The 16,185-nt window shown below is 46.0% G+C and overlaps 1 protein-coding gene across 1 annotated transcript; it reads right to left on the minus strand.

The window, feature by feature from the left end:
- Nucleotides 1-904: 904 nt before the first annotated feature.
- LOC118386137 (B-cell lymphoma/leukemia 11A) lies at nt 905-15,538 on the minus strand. The gene is made up of 3 exons (XM_035773599.2): nt 15,275-15,538; nt 12,932-13,276; nt 905-4,494 (listed from the first exon to the last, which is right to left on the minus strand). Exons 1-3 carry the CDS (start codon nt 15,324-15,326, stop codon nt 2,756-2,758), a joined length of 2,136 nt encoding a protein of 711 aa, XP_035629492.1. The 5' UTR covers nt 15,327-15,538; the 3' UTR covers nt 905-2,755.
- Between the last annotated feature and the right edge of the window lie 647 nt (nt 15,539-16,185).

Here is a 16,185-nt window from a genome sequence, read left to right on the forward strand (position 1 = left end):
CGGTACAGAGGTGTGGACTGGAGGTGGCTGGCAGGAATACAAAGGCCAGTTGGGGGTGGGAAGGTAAGCATTTGCCGTGGTGGCTACTGCACTGCTGTGTATCACCTTACCTTACGTAATTTACGTAATTTGGTGCATACGGACACCAAATGGTGCAGGAGTGCCCACGTAGCGTACCTGCCCTGGGTCCAAGGGGAGAAGTGCAGGAGGTTACCTGTCCCACACCTGTGTGGTACCTGCCCTCTCACCCTCTTTGGGGAGAAGAGCAGACCAACTCCTCTGGGTCTGGTCCAGTGAACGGCTTTGGTTCTCTTCATTCCCTCCTTATCCTCCCCTCTACACAATAGAAATCGGTAGTGGGGGGCGTGTGCGCATCTGGTGCCCACCCCTCCCACCGGCCATGCTGAAAGCTCATTAAAAATGGCTTGCTGTTAATGAGCTATAGGGATCATAGCTGCCTTCTCATTAGAGGGGGCAGGGCTATGGCCATAGGATGCTGGCGCAGGGATTTTTGTGCCCCCAAAATGCAGTCCGCAATTACGTGAGCGCAACCCCCTGGCACCCAGTACCCCCTACCCCTAGAAACCTTACAGCTTTCCCCTGTCCCATCCCAATTCCCCTGGATATGTAGCCTTCTACATAAAGTTCAACTGGCCTACAGATTGAGTCACGTCACTTCCTTGTAGAAACTCCCTCCGGTTGGCGTTTGATCTGATGCGGGTTGTTTCTCTGTGGACTGACTCCAGTCATCCCGAGTTATGAATGTTTAATGTCAGAGCACCGGATCAAGGACCCTCAATGCTTGTTTACATCCGTCTGACGTTTGTTGCCTTTGACCTTCAGGAGCGGGTTAGCCATTCCTACACGGAGACCAAAACACACACACACACACACACACACGAGATCGCTTTGCCTCAAATCTTTAATGAGACTTCTCATAACCAGGTCAATGACAAAATGGTATCAAGTTTACTAAAAGACAGTGGCATAGTTAGCCTCATTGCAGTCAGCACAGACAGAGAAAACCAGGAATGCTGGGAAAATGAGTTTGAGGCATACAGCATACAGTCAATTGATGATAACAAACGGCAACGACATCTACATGTAGGAGTGCCATTTTACGTACATAACATTGGTCCCTGAACAAGTATACTCCGCTCATGTCCATCAATCATTCACATTTTACCCTATCACTACATTTCATACACAAAAGCATAGAATTGGTTTTTCAAAGTGTCCAAAAAGAAGGGTTCCCTGCCATCAGTATATATAGACATCAATAATGATCATGTAAATCACAGTAGTCAGAAAATTAGTTGGTGACACATCACTCAAAGCATGTTCTCAGCCACAATGGCAAATGTAGCTAAATGTTAGCTGCATAATTGTTGTTGGCATAGGCTCACTTTCCATGCACATAAAACAGCTTGCTTATGACTTGTTACGTCATGTTTCAGATGTAGTTAGTTAGGCATTTGACCGAAGGTTCAAGTCAAGTGTTACCAAAAAATTCCCCTGTACACACACACACACACACACACACACAGAGTAAACATAGACACATACACAAGTGCTCATTCGGTGTTACCCACAAAACTCTCCCACCTATCAACAAGCCATTCACTGTAGCTCTCCACCCTGTAGTTTAGCAGTAGATAGACTTTTCATTTGCCCACCACTAACATGCAGTGTTCATAAATAAGGACAAATTTTAAAGCACACAGGCAAAAGAAAACAGAAAAAAATGTCAGATGCCAGCAAAACATGCATGCTTAAGCTTCAAGCAATTCAGCGTAAAAAAAAAGTAAACAAAGGAAAGAGAAAAGATCCCCCCCCCCCAAACAATTATCAAGCACAAAAAGAAAGAAATTCACAAGTTTCATATGAAGTTAAATTGCAGTTTTTTTTTTATGCATAGGAGTTCAGGAAATCAGCAGATGAGACGTATACACATCTAAAAATAACATCCATACACAGAGAGGAACAACACAATGCTGCTGGGCCTCGTGAGCCTCAAACTTTACATTAAGTGGCAAGTGTTGTGACATAGAAGCACATTTAGAAGGACAGAGAAACGACAGGCAATCTATGTTTGGCTTCGTTTCCCCTTTGACCCCGTCTCCGTCCAAACAACTAGTCTTTCATTCATCCACAGAGTGAAACGACCACCATCCCAGTTGTCACCAAAGCAACGGAACAGGATATGAAAGCCTCACTATTGTCGCAATCTCTTGCCACTAGATATAAAAAATATAAAAACAATTAAACCCTTTTTACATTTGACAGTTCAGATTGGTAATCATCATTATGTTGAGTGAGTGAACCAATCAATTGACCACGGGTGTCCAATTCCTATATTCTGCTGGAGCATAGTGATCAACTTCCTGTGTTCTGGTGGACTGTGGTGGTATGAATTCCTGTTCTTAAGTCCTGTTTGCCCTCCACCTTTCCATTGCATGTCTGGGTTTTGTGCTGTGGTCTAAGTAGGTGGATTTGCATATGCTAATTGTCAGCTCTGGCGAGACGTGATGCACCTCAGCATTGCACAGATAGGGAATTCAGAGGAGAGCAGGGTTGGTACCTAGATTCCAGTTGGAATTGATGCCCAGTTGAGTGCTAGGAAAGGTTCATTACATTTATATGGATATTTATGTTGGTCAAAGTGGTTGGAATGATTGAGAGTCCAAGCCAGTGCTTCTGAATGTCTTAGTCAGTGTACAAAAGTGTGAAATGACGGCTATGCTGGACCCGTAGTTTACACCAAGCCCACATCCACACTGCCTTCAGTAGGAAGCTCACCCACATTATCCTCCACTACGGCTGGGCTGACAGTACCATCCACCTCCCCTTTCTGGTTCTCCTCAGCCTCCACTACCACCTCGATGGCAGCCATGTTGCTTTCTGTCTGGTCCGTGCTGGCTTCATCCTCCATCTTGATGACCAACCCGTCCTCCATTTTGACAAGGGCCCAGTTGGCATCAGCTGTGCTGGCCTGGGTGTAGGTCCCGACTCTGGCATGGCTCAGCCCATGCACCTTCTTCAGGTGTTTCTCCAGGGTGGCGTACACAGTGAAGGGCACCCCGCACAGCTGGCACAGGAACGGGGCGCGGGCCCCGTGGGCGCCGTGGGTCTTCATGTGGCGTGTGAGCTTGGAGCTCTGGGCGCATGCGTAGCTGCACAGGCCACACTGGTAGGGTCGTTCTCCCGTGTGGCTGCGCCGGTGCACCGTCAGGTTGCTGCTGTTCCGGAACTGTTTCCCACAGTACTCACAGGCCTCCTCCTTCTTCTTCTTCCCTGACCCCCCATCGTTGTTACCACTGTTACTGCTGATGACGCTGTTTCCTCCTCCTCCTCTCCGTTCACTCTCCCTCTGCCACTCCTGGACCACCTCGATGTTCCCACCTGCAAGCCACTCCTTCTCTCCATCCCTCTCGCTCACCCACTCCCCCCCTACCTGAGCCCTCTCCTCCCTCTCCGGACGTTTGGGGGTGCAATTTCCGCTGGCGATGCCACTCTCCCCGCTGCCACCCGTCTCTCCACTTTCAAGTGACCCCCCTGAAGGGCTGGCGTAGGGGGACGCATGCTGGGGCTCCTCTTGACCCTCCACCACTTCTCCCTGGGGTTGGAACAGCCTGAACAGGCTCATGTCTGGACCTCCAGGCTGGGAAGCGAGCAGGATAAGTCCAGAGCCTGGGGAGTGAGGCTTGGACTGGGATAGGTCCAACTCAGAGGTCTCCCTCTCCCCTGGTCCTCCACTCAACACCCTCTCTCCTGTCCCCTGCATTACAAATCTCCCTCTCATCCCCTGCCGACCCCCCTCATCCTCCCCTACCAGCCCCACCTCCACCCCCTCGTAGCCCCCTCCACCAGTCTCTCCGCGGTGACTCCTCATGTGGCGAGCCAGCTGACCACTCTGGGCAAAGGCCTGGTCACACAAGCCACAGTGATAGGGCCGCTCACATGAGTGGGTCCTCCGGTGGGCTGACAGGCTGCGGAGGGACTGGAAACCCTGGCCACACAGCTCACAGGGAAACCCCAACTGGGCGGGTCCGGACTGGGGGAAGGAAGAGGCGGCCGGGGGGGACGGCGATGGAGAGGTGACCAGATCTCCAGCAGTGGTGACAATGGTGGTGTTGCTACTGCCCTCAACCAGCTCTCTCAGACAGAAGTTGAGGGCCTGTCGTTCTCTGGAGGAAGGGATGGAGCTGGCCCGAGAAGCTGGCCTGCGGTTCTGACGAGAACTGAAGATGCGGGGCAGACGCAGAATGGAAGGGTGGAAGGCAGTGGCCAGGGTGTGGCTCAGTTGACAGGGATCCAGAGTAGCTGCAGGTTTGGAGTGCTGGTGACGCCCTCTTCCCATCTTCTCCTCGTCATCCTTCTCCTCGTCTTCCTGGTAGATACTAAAAGAGTGTGTGTGCTGGGCGTGTTGGAGCAGGGCCCAGGCAGAGGGCAACACACACTCACACAGTTGGCAGGTAAAGCAGGACGGCTCTTCTGCCACAGGAAAAAAAAACACAGTTAGTAAGCAAGCCAAGACGACATTAGCAGAAACATTTCCTTCATCTGAAAAATGTAAGGGATCTCAATAGTTTAAAAAAATTAAAACAGCACATATCAGACAGTAGGAACTATTGTGGATAGCTAGGCGGTGACAGCAGAATACTGTGATAAATAAAAGGAACACGGCACAGAAAAAAGGCACTCTGGTTAGGGCAGTACATAGGTGCAGAGAAACTAAGCCTGTTAAGTCGGTGAAGAGTGAGTGACCACAGCAAGAGGGACGGTGCTTAACATCCTCTGGTTTGCGGACGACACAACAGTGGTAGGCTTGATTACCAACAACGACGAGACGGCCTACAGGGAGGAGGTGAGGGCCCTCGGAGTGTGGTGTCAGGAAAATAACCTCACACTCAACGTCAACAAAACTAAGGAGATGATTGTGGACTTCAGGAAACAGCAAGAGGGAACACCCCCCTATCCACATCGATGGAACAATAGTGGAGAGGGTAGCAAGTTTTAAGTTCCTCGGCATACACATCACAGACAAACTGAATTGATCCACTCACACTGACAGCGTCGTGAAGAAGGCGCAGCAGCGCCTCTTCAACCTCAGGAGGCTGAAGAAATTCGGCTTGTCACCAAAAGCACTCACAAACTTCTACATATGCACAATCGAGAGCATCCTGGCGGGCTGTATCACCGCCTGGTACGGCAACTGCTCCGCCCTCAACCGTAAGGCTCTCCAGAGGGTAGTGAGGTCTGCACAATGCATCACCGGGGGCAAACTACCTGCCCTCCAGGACACCTACACCACCCGATGTTACAGGAAGGCCATAAAGATCATCAAGGACATCAACCACCCGAACCACTGCCTGTTCACCCCGCTATCATCCAGAAGGCGAGGTCAGTACAGGTGCATCAAAGCTGGGACCGAGAGACTGAAAAACAGCTTCTATCTCAAGGCCATCAGACTGTTAAACAGCCACCACTAACATTGAGGGGCTGCTGCCAACACACTGTCATTGACACTGACCCAACTCCAGCCACTTTAATAATGGGAATTGATGGGAAATTATGTAAATATATCACTAGCCACTTTAAACAATGCTACCTTATATAATGTTACTTACCCGACATTATTCATCTCATATGCATACGTATATACTGTACTCTACATCATCGACTGCATCCTTATGTAATACATGTATCACTAGCCACTTTAACTATGCCACTTTGTTTACTTTGTCTACATACTCATCTCATATGTATATACTGTACTCGATACTATTTACTGTATAAATGTAATGTAAATGTAATGTAAATGATACCATCTACTGTATGCTGCCCTGTACCATCACTCATTCATATATCCTTATGTACATATTCTTTATCCCCTTACACTGTGTATAAGACAGTAGTTTTGGAATTGTTAGTTAGATTACTTGTTGGTTATCACTGCATTGTCGGAACTAGAAGCACAAGCATTTCGCTACACTCGCATTAACATCTGCTAACCATGTGTATGTGACAAATAAAATTTGATTTGATTTGATTTGGTCCAGGTCTACAGGACAAGGTAGTTGGCGTTTCAAATAGAAAAACAATGCATTGTTCCTGCCTCTCGTCCTTTTTGAGACAGAAGCCAAGGAGAGAGGGACTCAGAGATAGCGAAGGCTGTTGATGGGACCAGAAGCAGGTGAGAGATGAACGACAGAGGCCAGCAGAAAGGGGAGATGGATAGTCAAGTACATCTGGAGAAATGTTTTAAATGTGGTTAGCATTGTCTCTTAACCGAGAGCCACTCTCCAATTAAGCTGCAAATTGCTAATTAGCGGAACCGAGAAAACGAAGGCTTTATGTAAATCAGGGACTGACTCAGCCTGCTTGACAAATGAGGCCTTTCTGCATAAATCTAAATTGGAAAGAAGATCCTCAAATTGAGGGGGAAAACAGTTCTATTTTTTGTAAAGGTTCAAAGCCGACTCTGGTATAAGCCTCTTTCATGTTTCCTGAAGTCAAAATCCTTCTGTATTTTACTGGAGGGGGAGGAGAGAAAAGATGAAAAAGAAAGCAACTGTTTCTCCCTCACCCTCCCTCTCTCTTGCGCTCTGCCTGGAGAGGATAGGAGATGTGGTGGACACATCCTTTAACTTAGCCTGAAGAGATGAGTAAGAGCAGGAGAGAAGTTGGTGTATTTATGAAAAGTGGGGTGAATGAGAGCACAAACAACAAAAAAAAAAGAAATGAGGAAAGCGAGAGAAAGATCAAAAAGGAGGATGTCGCAGCGCGGGGTCGAGAAACACCACAAACAAATGTGTCACCCCTTGGATTGTACTTCAGACCCATCCTCCTACCCCTCACCCCTCTGCCCCCCTAACCCTCCAAATCTCTCCCCGAGGGGGGGCTTTTGTCTTGGGCTCCTGGAGTGAAACACAATACCCAGCCGGTTTCTCATTCGCTCTTTCTTTCCCTCTCCATCTTTTTTTTTTGTAAGGATTCCCATTTGGCCCGGGGTAGCACTTGAATATTAAGCAGAAGCAATAACTGCTAATTAAAAATGCAGATTGGCTCGGAGCACTAACGAGCAGTAGGCAGAATCTCCTCTCCCGGGGGAGAAAGAGGGAGGAGAAAAGAGTGTGGGGGGAGATTGAAATAGGGCAAGCGAGAGTCTGTTGAAATGGGGGGGATAATGTTAGAGATGAGAAAAAACAAACAAGTCGAATAAATAAAAATAAATGGAGACAGACGTACACGTTACACTCAATATTCCATCACGTTCTTCCATTCTCCATCACATACACATTCTAGAGTGAAAGGGACACCTATCCGCTGTGGGGTTAATTGCTCTTTCAGTTTGAGTCATCTTCCTCAAGCAGACATATTCACATGCCAAGAGAAGCCAGGCTTCCCCAAAACATCTACCCAGAAAAATATGTAATAATTTATCTTTGGTCTGTTTCATTTTTTTCCTTCAAAATCGCAAGAGGCTGAATGTACAGTATCGCACCGGAGAAAGCAGCCGAGCGAGCAAAACAGCAACCCTCTGTCTCTGTATGTGTAGCTCATCTATCTGATGCTCTCTGGTCAAAAAGAGTATGACATTGTTTCCGCCAGTAGTATTGAATGCAAGAGAAGTCAGCGAGCATTTAGCCTCCCTTTATAAAAAAAAGTATAAAATAATAGCCAATCAGTGTTGAGCTAAACCGAGTGAGCTGAACTGTGAATGGTCCTGGTGCATCCCAAAATAAAAAATAAAAAAAAGGAAGCCAGTTTGGATTGGGCTTCACGCCAATCACATCGAAAGAAAAACACAGACAGAAAAAATATATATTGTTGTGTCGTTTTCCTCAGTTGGCTAGCTAACTAGCTAAAATTGTCCCTTTCCTAAATTAGCCATGAATGGAGATAGGGATTTGGACTTGTGATTTTACTTAATTCTCCGTACTGGCTAATGATTTATAACGGCGATTCTGATCCATCCATAAATTCATACATTGTTCCCCTAGCCTGAGAGGGTGGAAGTTCAATATGTAGCTAGATGTAGAAGGCGAGTGTTAACTAGTTGGCCTGAGGCATTGATGCACATGAAAAGGACGTTAGGCTAGTGAGCGAGCATTTTAGCCAAGTAGCCTAGGTCAACAACAAAAAATAAAGTGTGTACTGTATGACAGAGTCATAGACCTTTTCGTCAACATGAAAGAGAGGATGGCATTGCATTTATCGACATGTAGGGTGAGTCAACATGTTCTCTCTACTTGAACGCACGCTTGCACACAGCAAGAGAGCAAGCCATGGACAGCCACATGATATTTAGCTTATGTTGATTGGACTAAATTGTTTTATGGTATATTTTATTTGTCATAGCATAGGGGATATGATGATGTTGAAATGGTGCAGGCAGCTCCTGTTTTCTTTGCGACTTGCGCTAACTCTCCGCGGTTTTAAATCAATAGTTGTTGAGTAGTCTGAAAATGTTGTAAACATCCACTTGCTTGACCCTGCTGTAGGTCATGTAACCGTCTGTCACATGCAATATGCTTTGTGGACTCCACCGGACAGAGGTTGGTCTCCGGATTTCTGATTAAACAAAAGGTGTGGTTGAATTTACTCTGCCACCGTCATTCCTATGGTCTTGTTGCATATATACCACAGTCACAAAGGCATATGAACTAACAGGTTATAGAGCAAACAACGCAATTATCACAACACACAGGTTGTAATGTGAATTTTTTTTATGGGCTTGGCATCACCAGGGATTTTAGACAGACGCACAACACATAGCGCATACAGTACTGTATCAAATCATACCACATACAAAACATTTAACTTGAGATACTTAACCCTTGTGTTGTCTTAAGGGTAAAAAAATAAAATAAAAAAGACCCGCCACTGTTCAACAGCAGAGACATTTTTTCAATTTGAAATGTTATGACTTTTCCTACAGTGACCCCAATATTAGAAAAAGTGAAACATCGCCTTTGTTCATATTTCCATGAAAGCTGTACACCACCAGGGTACAAAGATTGTCTTAGGGACATTTTTGACCCGGCGGTTATAAAATAAATTTACGCACCACACAAACCACAGAGACACAGACGAAATTGAGATTACATGTGCTACTGATTGAACTCAGCCAGCAGCTCCTGGAGAGGAAGATCCCCATGGTTGGCACAGGTAGAAAGAACAAGCCTGAGCTCCCCCCTGCACTCCTCGCAAACAAAGTTTGCCTTCACCCCCACCACCCCACTAACCACAGTGGTTAGAGCGTTGGACTAGTAACCGAAAGGTTGCAAGACCGAATCCCCGAGCTGACAAGGTAAAAAAGTCTGTCGTTCTGCCCCCCTGTTCCGTCATTGAAAATAATATGTTCTTAACTGACTTTCCTAGTTAAATAAAAAGGTAAAATAAAATACATTTAAAATATTTTAAAAAACATCACTCTAGTTTCCTACCTCCCAAAGAGGAACACGAATGCGGTCCTCCTGAGCACACTGCACAAAACGGCTGAGATCAGTGATCGTGAGGACAGGAAGCCAGCCATCGTCCTGGACTACAACCACAACAAAGGAGGCGTGGACAACCTGGACAAGGTGACTGGAACTTACTGCTGCAGGAGGACGACTGCCCGCTGATCCCTGGTCATCTTCTATAACATCATTGATGTGTCCTCGTACAATGCCTTCATGATATGGAACAAGATCAACCCTACCTGGATGCCTGATAAGTGTTCCTGGAGGAGCTGGGAAAGACCCTTATAATCCCACACGTTCAAAGAAGGGAGCGCCTGCCCCGCACAGCAGCGCTTGTGAAAGCTGTTCAGGGGGCTGAATCTTGTTCTGATCCACCTGAGGCTGTAGCTGGGGCAGGCAAGAGGAGGAGATGACAATTCTGCCCCCCAAAGAAGGACTGTAAAACAAACTGTGTGCTGCACATGTGAGAAATACATCTGCAAAGTCCATGCACACACACTTGCATACTTTCCTACATGTGCTAATTAGAGTTGATTGATTTATGTTCTTCACGTTTCTGTTTTGTATCTATTATTTTATTAATATTTATTGTTGTTGTTGTTTATACACCTTGTGGGTGGGGGCAATGGTTGAAAAAATTGGGAAAATACTAATATTTTGTAGTTGAATTCCTCATTGTACAGTATAAGAATATCACTATGTTGCCAAAAAAGCTCAAGACATTGCTTCCCGTCAATAAAATGCATTCAAAACGACCTTCTGCACATTTTTGCTACTTTCTTAGGCTATACAATAGCCATCTCTTGCAACAACAACAAAAAGAGTATGTTCACACTTATGCAGTACCATTAGCAATACTACTTTAGTAAAGAAAACAATTGAAAACAATTAAATAGTACCCGCAAAACACCAGTCTCAACGTCAACAGTGAGGAGGCGACCCCAGGATGCTGGCCTTCTAGGCACAGTTCCTCTGTCCAGTGTCTGTATTATTTTGCCCATCTTAATCTTTTATTTTTATTGGCCAGTCTGAAATATGGCTTTTTCTTTGCAACTCTGCCTAGAAGGCCAGAATCCCAGAGTCGCCTCTGCACTGTTGACATTGAGACTGGTGTTTTGCAGGCACTGTTTAATGAAGCTGCCAATTGAGGACTTGTGAGGCACCGGTTACTCAAACTAGACACTTATCCTCTTGCTCAGTTGTGCACCGGGGCATCCCACTTGTTATATTCTGGTTAGAGCCAGTTTGCTCTGTTCTGTGATGGGAGTAGTTCACAGCTTTGTACGATATCTTCAGTTTCTTGGCAATTTCTCACATGGAATAGCCGTCATTTCTCAGAACAAGAATAGACGGATGAGTTTCAGAAGAAAGTTCTTTGTTTCTGGCCATTTTGATCCTGTAATCAAACCCACAAATGCTGAAGCTCCAGATACTCAACTAGTCTAAAGAAGGCCAGTTTTATTGCTTCTTTAATCAGAACAGTTTCAGCTGTGCTAACATAATTGAAAAATGATTTTCTAATGATCAATTAGCCTTTTAAAATGATAAACTTGGATAGGCTAATATAACGTGCCATTGGAACACAGGTTGGTTGCTGATAATGGGCCTCTGTAAGCCTATGTAGATATTCCATAAAAAATCTGCCATTTCCAGCTACAATAGTCATTTACAACATTAACAATGTCTACACTGTATTTCTGATCAATTTTATGTTATTTTAATGGACAAAAAAAGTGACTTTTCTTTCAAAAACAAGGACATTTCTCTGTGACCCCAAACGTTTGAACGGTAGTGTACATATCAATAGTTCAACCTAGGTCTTTTCCACAAATACCTCCTAACAATTTAAACAACACATCTAAATTTTAAAAAAATGGGCAATCGACATTAGATACACGTTTTCATGCACCAGTGACTCATTTCGTTATTCAAAAGTTGAATTAAAAGTTATCTGGCTTTGCTTGGTTGGATACAGCTCTTGTGTAGTGCACGTGGGTAGCTCTGTTGTGTAGTGCACGTGGGTAGCTCTGTGCACGTGTGTAGTGCACGTGGGTAGCTCTGTTGTGTGAGCCATTGGGCACAGAGAAGAGAACTTACACACAGACAGAAACATTTTTAAAAAGCAGCTAGAAAGCGATAGAGCAGTTGAGAGAGACAGAAGAGAGAGAGAGAGAGAACATGTAAAACAGGCAGCGAGAGACCTAGAGGTAGAGACAGGTTGAGAGAAAACATAACAGGCAGGACTGGAAGAGACCGAAAGAGAAAAACGTGGACAGACGGAAACAGAGCATGCAGCAGTCCCCTGAGCGTTACACAAAGGAAGGAAGTGCACGTGGCTGTGTGTGAGAGAAAGAGTGCGTATGTATGTCTAAGGGATCTCAGTTCCAAAAATATGCATATGAAACAAAACATTTAAAAATATATATGTTTTATTGTCACACACTGGATAGGTGCATTGAAATGTGTTGTTTTACAGGATAAGCCATAGAAGGATGGCGCCTCTGGTGCGAATGAGCGTCAAGTGCTTTGCGCATGGCCCCATCAACTGATTTTTCATCTACTTGAGTATTCGAACAAGCTACATTTCGGTTACTGGCTCAACGCTCTCACAGCTACCTGCCGCCCTAAAGCGCATCTAATCAGAGTCATTCAGACCATATACTGTAAATAGAATCTAGAGATTCTATTTCTATGGTTCAGACACACAATGAGAACTTGCTTGTTCACTTCTAAATACATGACCTATACATACTGTGAGTTTAGGCCCCCTCTTACTGCCTACATAGTCCTGCTTCAGATGCCTAGTAGAAAGCCTCTAAGGTAGGAGAGACAAGGAAGGGAACCATGGGTGCATCTCAATAGTCATGTCGCTGTTCTTCACTTGTCTCCATTCCTCCCATCTCTGTAAAGACGTTGGTGAGGAGACAAGGGGAGGAAGTATCACTCAACTATTTACTATCAAAATGCAGATTGGGATGCCCATCTGATGGACACCACACACTTGCACCGAGAAGCCATGCAAACATCAGAACGAACGATGGTGACATTATCCTTTTAAACATGTTGCAATGGTAGTACGACCACACCGCAGCCTGTTGTGGCACCATCTCATTGTCCCCCTCAGCTTAGCACAGCCAGTCCTCCAGTGAGCGCAGGCCGTGTTATTGCGTGGCCAGAGAGCACGGTGCCTTGCCCTACGTGTTTACCTGGCCACTTCACCTGAGAGAGACAGAGTCAAGGAGATGGAGGGGAGCTCAGGTGCACCGGAGCCCTCAGGGGCCCCCTATGGCCTCAAAACACTGCTGCCTATCCTTTCCACACAATTACCCAGCGCGTCGCTAACTCAGAGGCCTCCTCAGCACAGCAACGACCAGCTAATGAGCTGGACTGGGGGGCGGTTGTTAGAAGGGGGGGACAACAAAACAAAAAAAGTCACTAATTAGCGACCTGCCCGCACTCACCTGCTCTGTTAGCCTCCATCTTCACCTTCACACTATGCTCCTCCCCTCTGGACATGTCTGTCAAACTCCTCAACTCCACGAACCCAGCCTCTACCTGAGTGACATCACCACGTCGCTGTGTCCGGTTGGCTGGGGAGGGAGGGGTGTGGGTGTTGGGGGCGTGATTCCGGGAGCGGCAGCCCCCTTGTTTGTGCTGGATGAAGGCCAGGATGTGGGCGAGAGGGAAGGCCTGGCTGCACTGCCCACAGGTCAGCAGGTCACGACCCTCCTCAATACCCCTGACCCGGGGAAGGGACCACCTCTCCTCCAACAATGGAGTGGCAGCGTCCAAGGGCTCAGGGGCATCTGAGAGAAGATGAGAGGCAAGTGAGGGAGAGTCAGAGAAAGAAGAGGGGGAGAGTGAAAAACGAATTAGGGCAGGGGAGTGATACGGGGAAAGGAAGCGAAGACAGAGGGAGGAAGACGAAGAGAGTCAAGAAGAATATTTGAGAAAATAGAAACTACGAAGAACTTGAATATTCTGTCCATCATGTAAGATCCTACAGCAACAGGGAGACAGTGGGTGGTCAGACACCATGTAGATTGGGCAACTGCAGATATGGCCTTCAGAGAAAAACAACTCCTCCCTGTTTTTTTTTAAGCATTACTTTCGATGCTGCGCCACTCCCCCCCACCCCACCCGCTCCAGCAGGGCTACAGAGGCAGTCAGGCTATTCCGGTCAGCTGATACTGACCACTTCCCTCTAACTAACCGTTTGACAGCTCCTTTCACTGAGATGGCAGGCTGCATAGTGGCATGTCTTCACTGACACCGTTGCTTCCTGTCTCTATTGGTGCTGTGAGTAGAAATATATCTATTTTTAAATTATACCATTCCCAATGCCTGGGAGAAAGAAAGAAAACACCTGTCAACACATTCCCAATCATCAACTACTCAAGTAAGAGAAACAACAAGGCAAGGAACTGACCAGTTTATCAGCGAGAAAGTGAGTGGCCATGACTTGAAGGCGTTCAGAGTCACTCAGGGTTTGAAGGCCAAATGAATAATTTATCACTAAGAGAGTTGAGTCTAACACGAGATTACTCAAATTAAATGTGTGGTTTAGATTTAAGCACCTCTCAGGGATGTAGTCTGGTTTCCAATTTCAGTCTCTCATTAGCGCCATAAATGTAGGCTACAAAATAAAAATGTCCATGACTCATATATGACCCAAGTAGACAGCCAAAGACAAGGACGGTTAAATACCGTTGGTCGGGTTTGAGCTGTTGGACTGGCCCTCACCACTCTTTTAACGACTTGTGAGAGTTGAGGCAGGGAGTGAGTCAATATGGTCGTGTACACACCTTAAAGCTTGGACCGGCTTCACTTGCCCGGACTAGGCCGAGTACAGGACAGGTACAGACAGTACAGTCGCGCTGAGTAGCTCACCGGTGGTTACTCAAAAATGTAACCTTTCCTGTTTCAGTGCTGCTCACGGTTTGTGCAGACAAGCTAGGCGCGGTTTGCACGCACACCATTGAAGAGTCAAGGCTTGTGGTCAAACTAGACACGCTCGACTGGTCTTCATTGGGGTAACAGAGAAAGCGATGTTTTCTAACATTTTTCAGTGTTTTTGTCATAGGCCTGCCCTCAGTGACCGGGGGAAGAAACACGATATCATCAACGAACCCGCGGTTTAATAAGCAGGGCCTGTTATTTTGATATACAACTATATCTTTATGATAACCTACATAGGCCTACGCACAAGTCAAGTGTATGGGGTTTCTAGGCTAGATCATTTATTTTTGACGAAACGGCTATAAAAGTGGAAGAGGTCAGTGGAGTTGTTGTGAGGGCAGACTGTATCCTCTCCTCTCTCGCCTTGTCACACGGATACAGTGTCTAGAACACGCGGTCTGCCCCACAAGGAAGCGTTCATGTTGGCAAAAAAAGATAATTCAAAACAGCCCCTCCACAGACAAGACAGAAAGAAAAACTAGAATAAAATACATAGGCCAGTAAAGAACCCTGATAAAAAAAAAATAAAAAAACATTACCTATGTTTAAAAGCCACCTTTTAATGTGTTGTTTATAAACACATTTAATTGATTTTAAACTTCATTTGTTGCACAGCTGAGTGTAGCCTATATATAAATCAGCTCTTTACAAAAATATATTTGATAACTTTATCAATGATTTAACTTCAATGTCAAGGTGCGCATAACCCCACAAAGCCCTACTGACCCCCCCGCCCCACCCCAAAAAGCGACGTTTAACATGAATACATCGTATATAAAATACATAACATGCATATAGCCAACCCCTTATTAGTCAACTATGGCCATAGCCCCATCTCAGTTTACCTTGAATTGCACTCAGGTGTTGCGGTCGGCTGCCTTGTTTGCGTCTGGACATTCTGTTTGATTACACCAGGCAAGGTTTGTCTGGTGTATCCACAGCCCTCGATCGGAATCTGACTTAATTGATCAAGTTGATAAGAATACTGTGTAGCTCAATGGCACGGACGGGTCGTGGCTCGCTGTGTACCAGCCAGTGTTCAAGTTCAGGCTACCAGCCCCGCAGCGGAGGAAAGAAGGGGCAACATGTTAGGCGCCGCCCGTCACTAACTACTCCGACCCCGACCCCGCCCTCTACACAATGTTACACACTCACACATACCTTGTTTTACTCTCACTTGTGGGGACAAAAACAATTGATTCCCATTCCAAATAATATTTTCCCCTAACAGCCTTGTTTTTCTCTTGTGGGGGACCAGCAACATGTCTTCACTTATCCTAATGTTCCTTGTTTTACTTCTGGTCCCCACAAGGAGAGTAAAAACCTCACCAAAATAATACATACACAGAATCCTCATGCGATAGTGTCATCACAGTCTAGACCGGTTTGGCTTCTATAAGCAATCAATATTAGTGGCCCATTTATTTCAGGAACTATCTCATGCAACGATATTAAAATGCACGTTGCAGAATACATGGGATGATGGGAGGCAGCAATAGGACTTACAGCTACACAGCCACTTCCTCCTTGCACCCCTAGCTTACATGCAGCCTACTGGTTATAGCTGCCTGCTAAGGATGTGGGTGAGGAGGAAGTGGCTTTAACAAGGTCGCTGAAGACAGGTGTTTGTTTTGCTGTCCGGCTGATTTCGAAACCGATGTAAACGGTCCGTTCGTTTCTCCTTTTGTCACTCACCAGACAGCACATCAAATACAGTGGCGGGTGGGGTTAAAAACCATAGGCCTGACCGTAAACT

This window comes from Oncorhynchus keta, chromosome 1, assembly GCF_023373465.1.
Source record: "Oncorhynchus keta strain PuntledgeMale-10-30-2019 chromosome 1, Oket_V2, whole genome shotgun sequence".
NCBI classification, from domain to species: domain Eukaryota; kingdom Metazoa; phylum Chordata; class Actinopteri; order Salmoniformes; family Salmonidae; genus Oncorhynchus; species Oncorhynchus keta.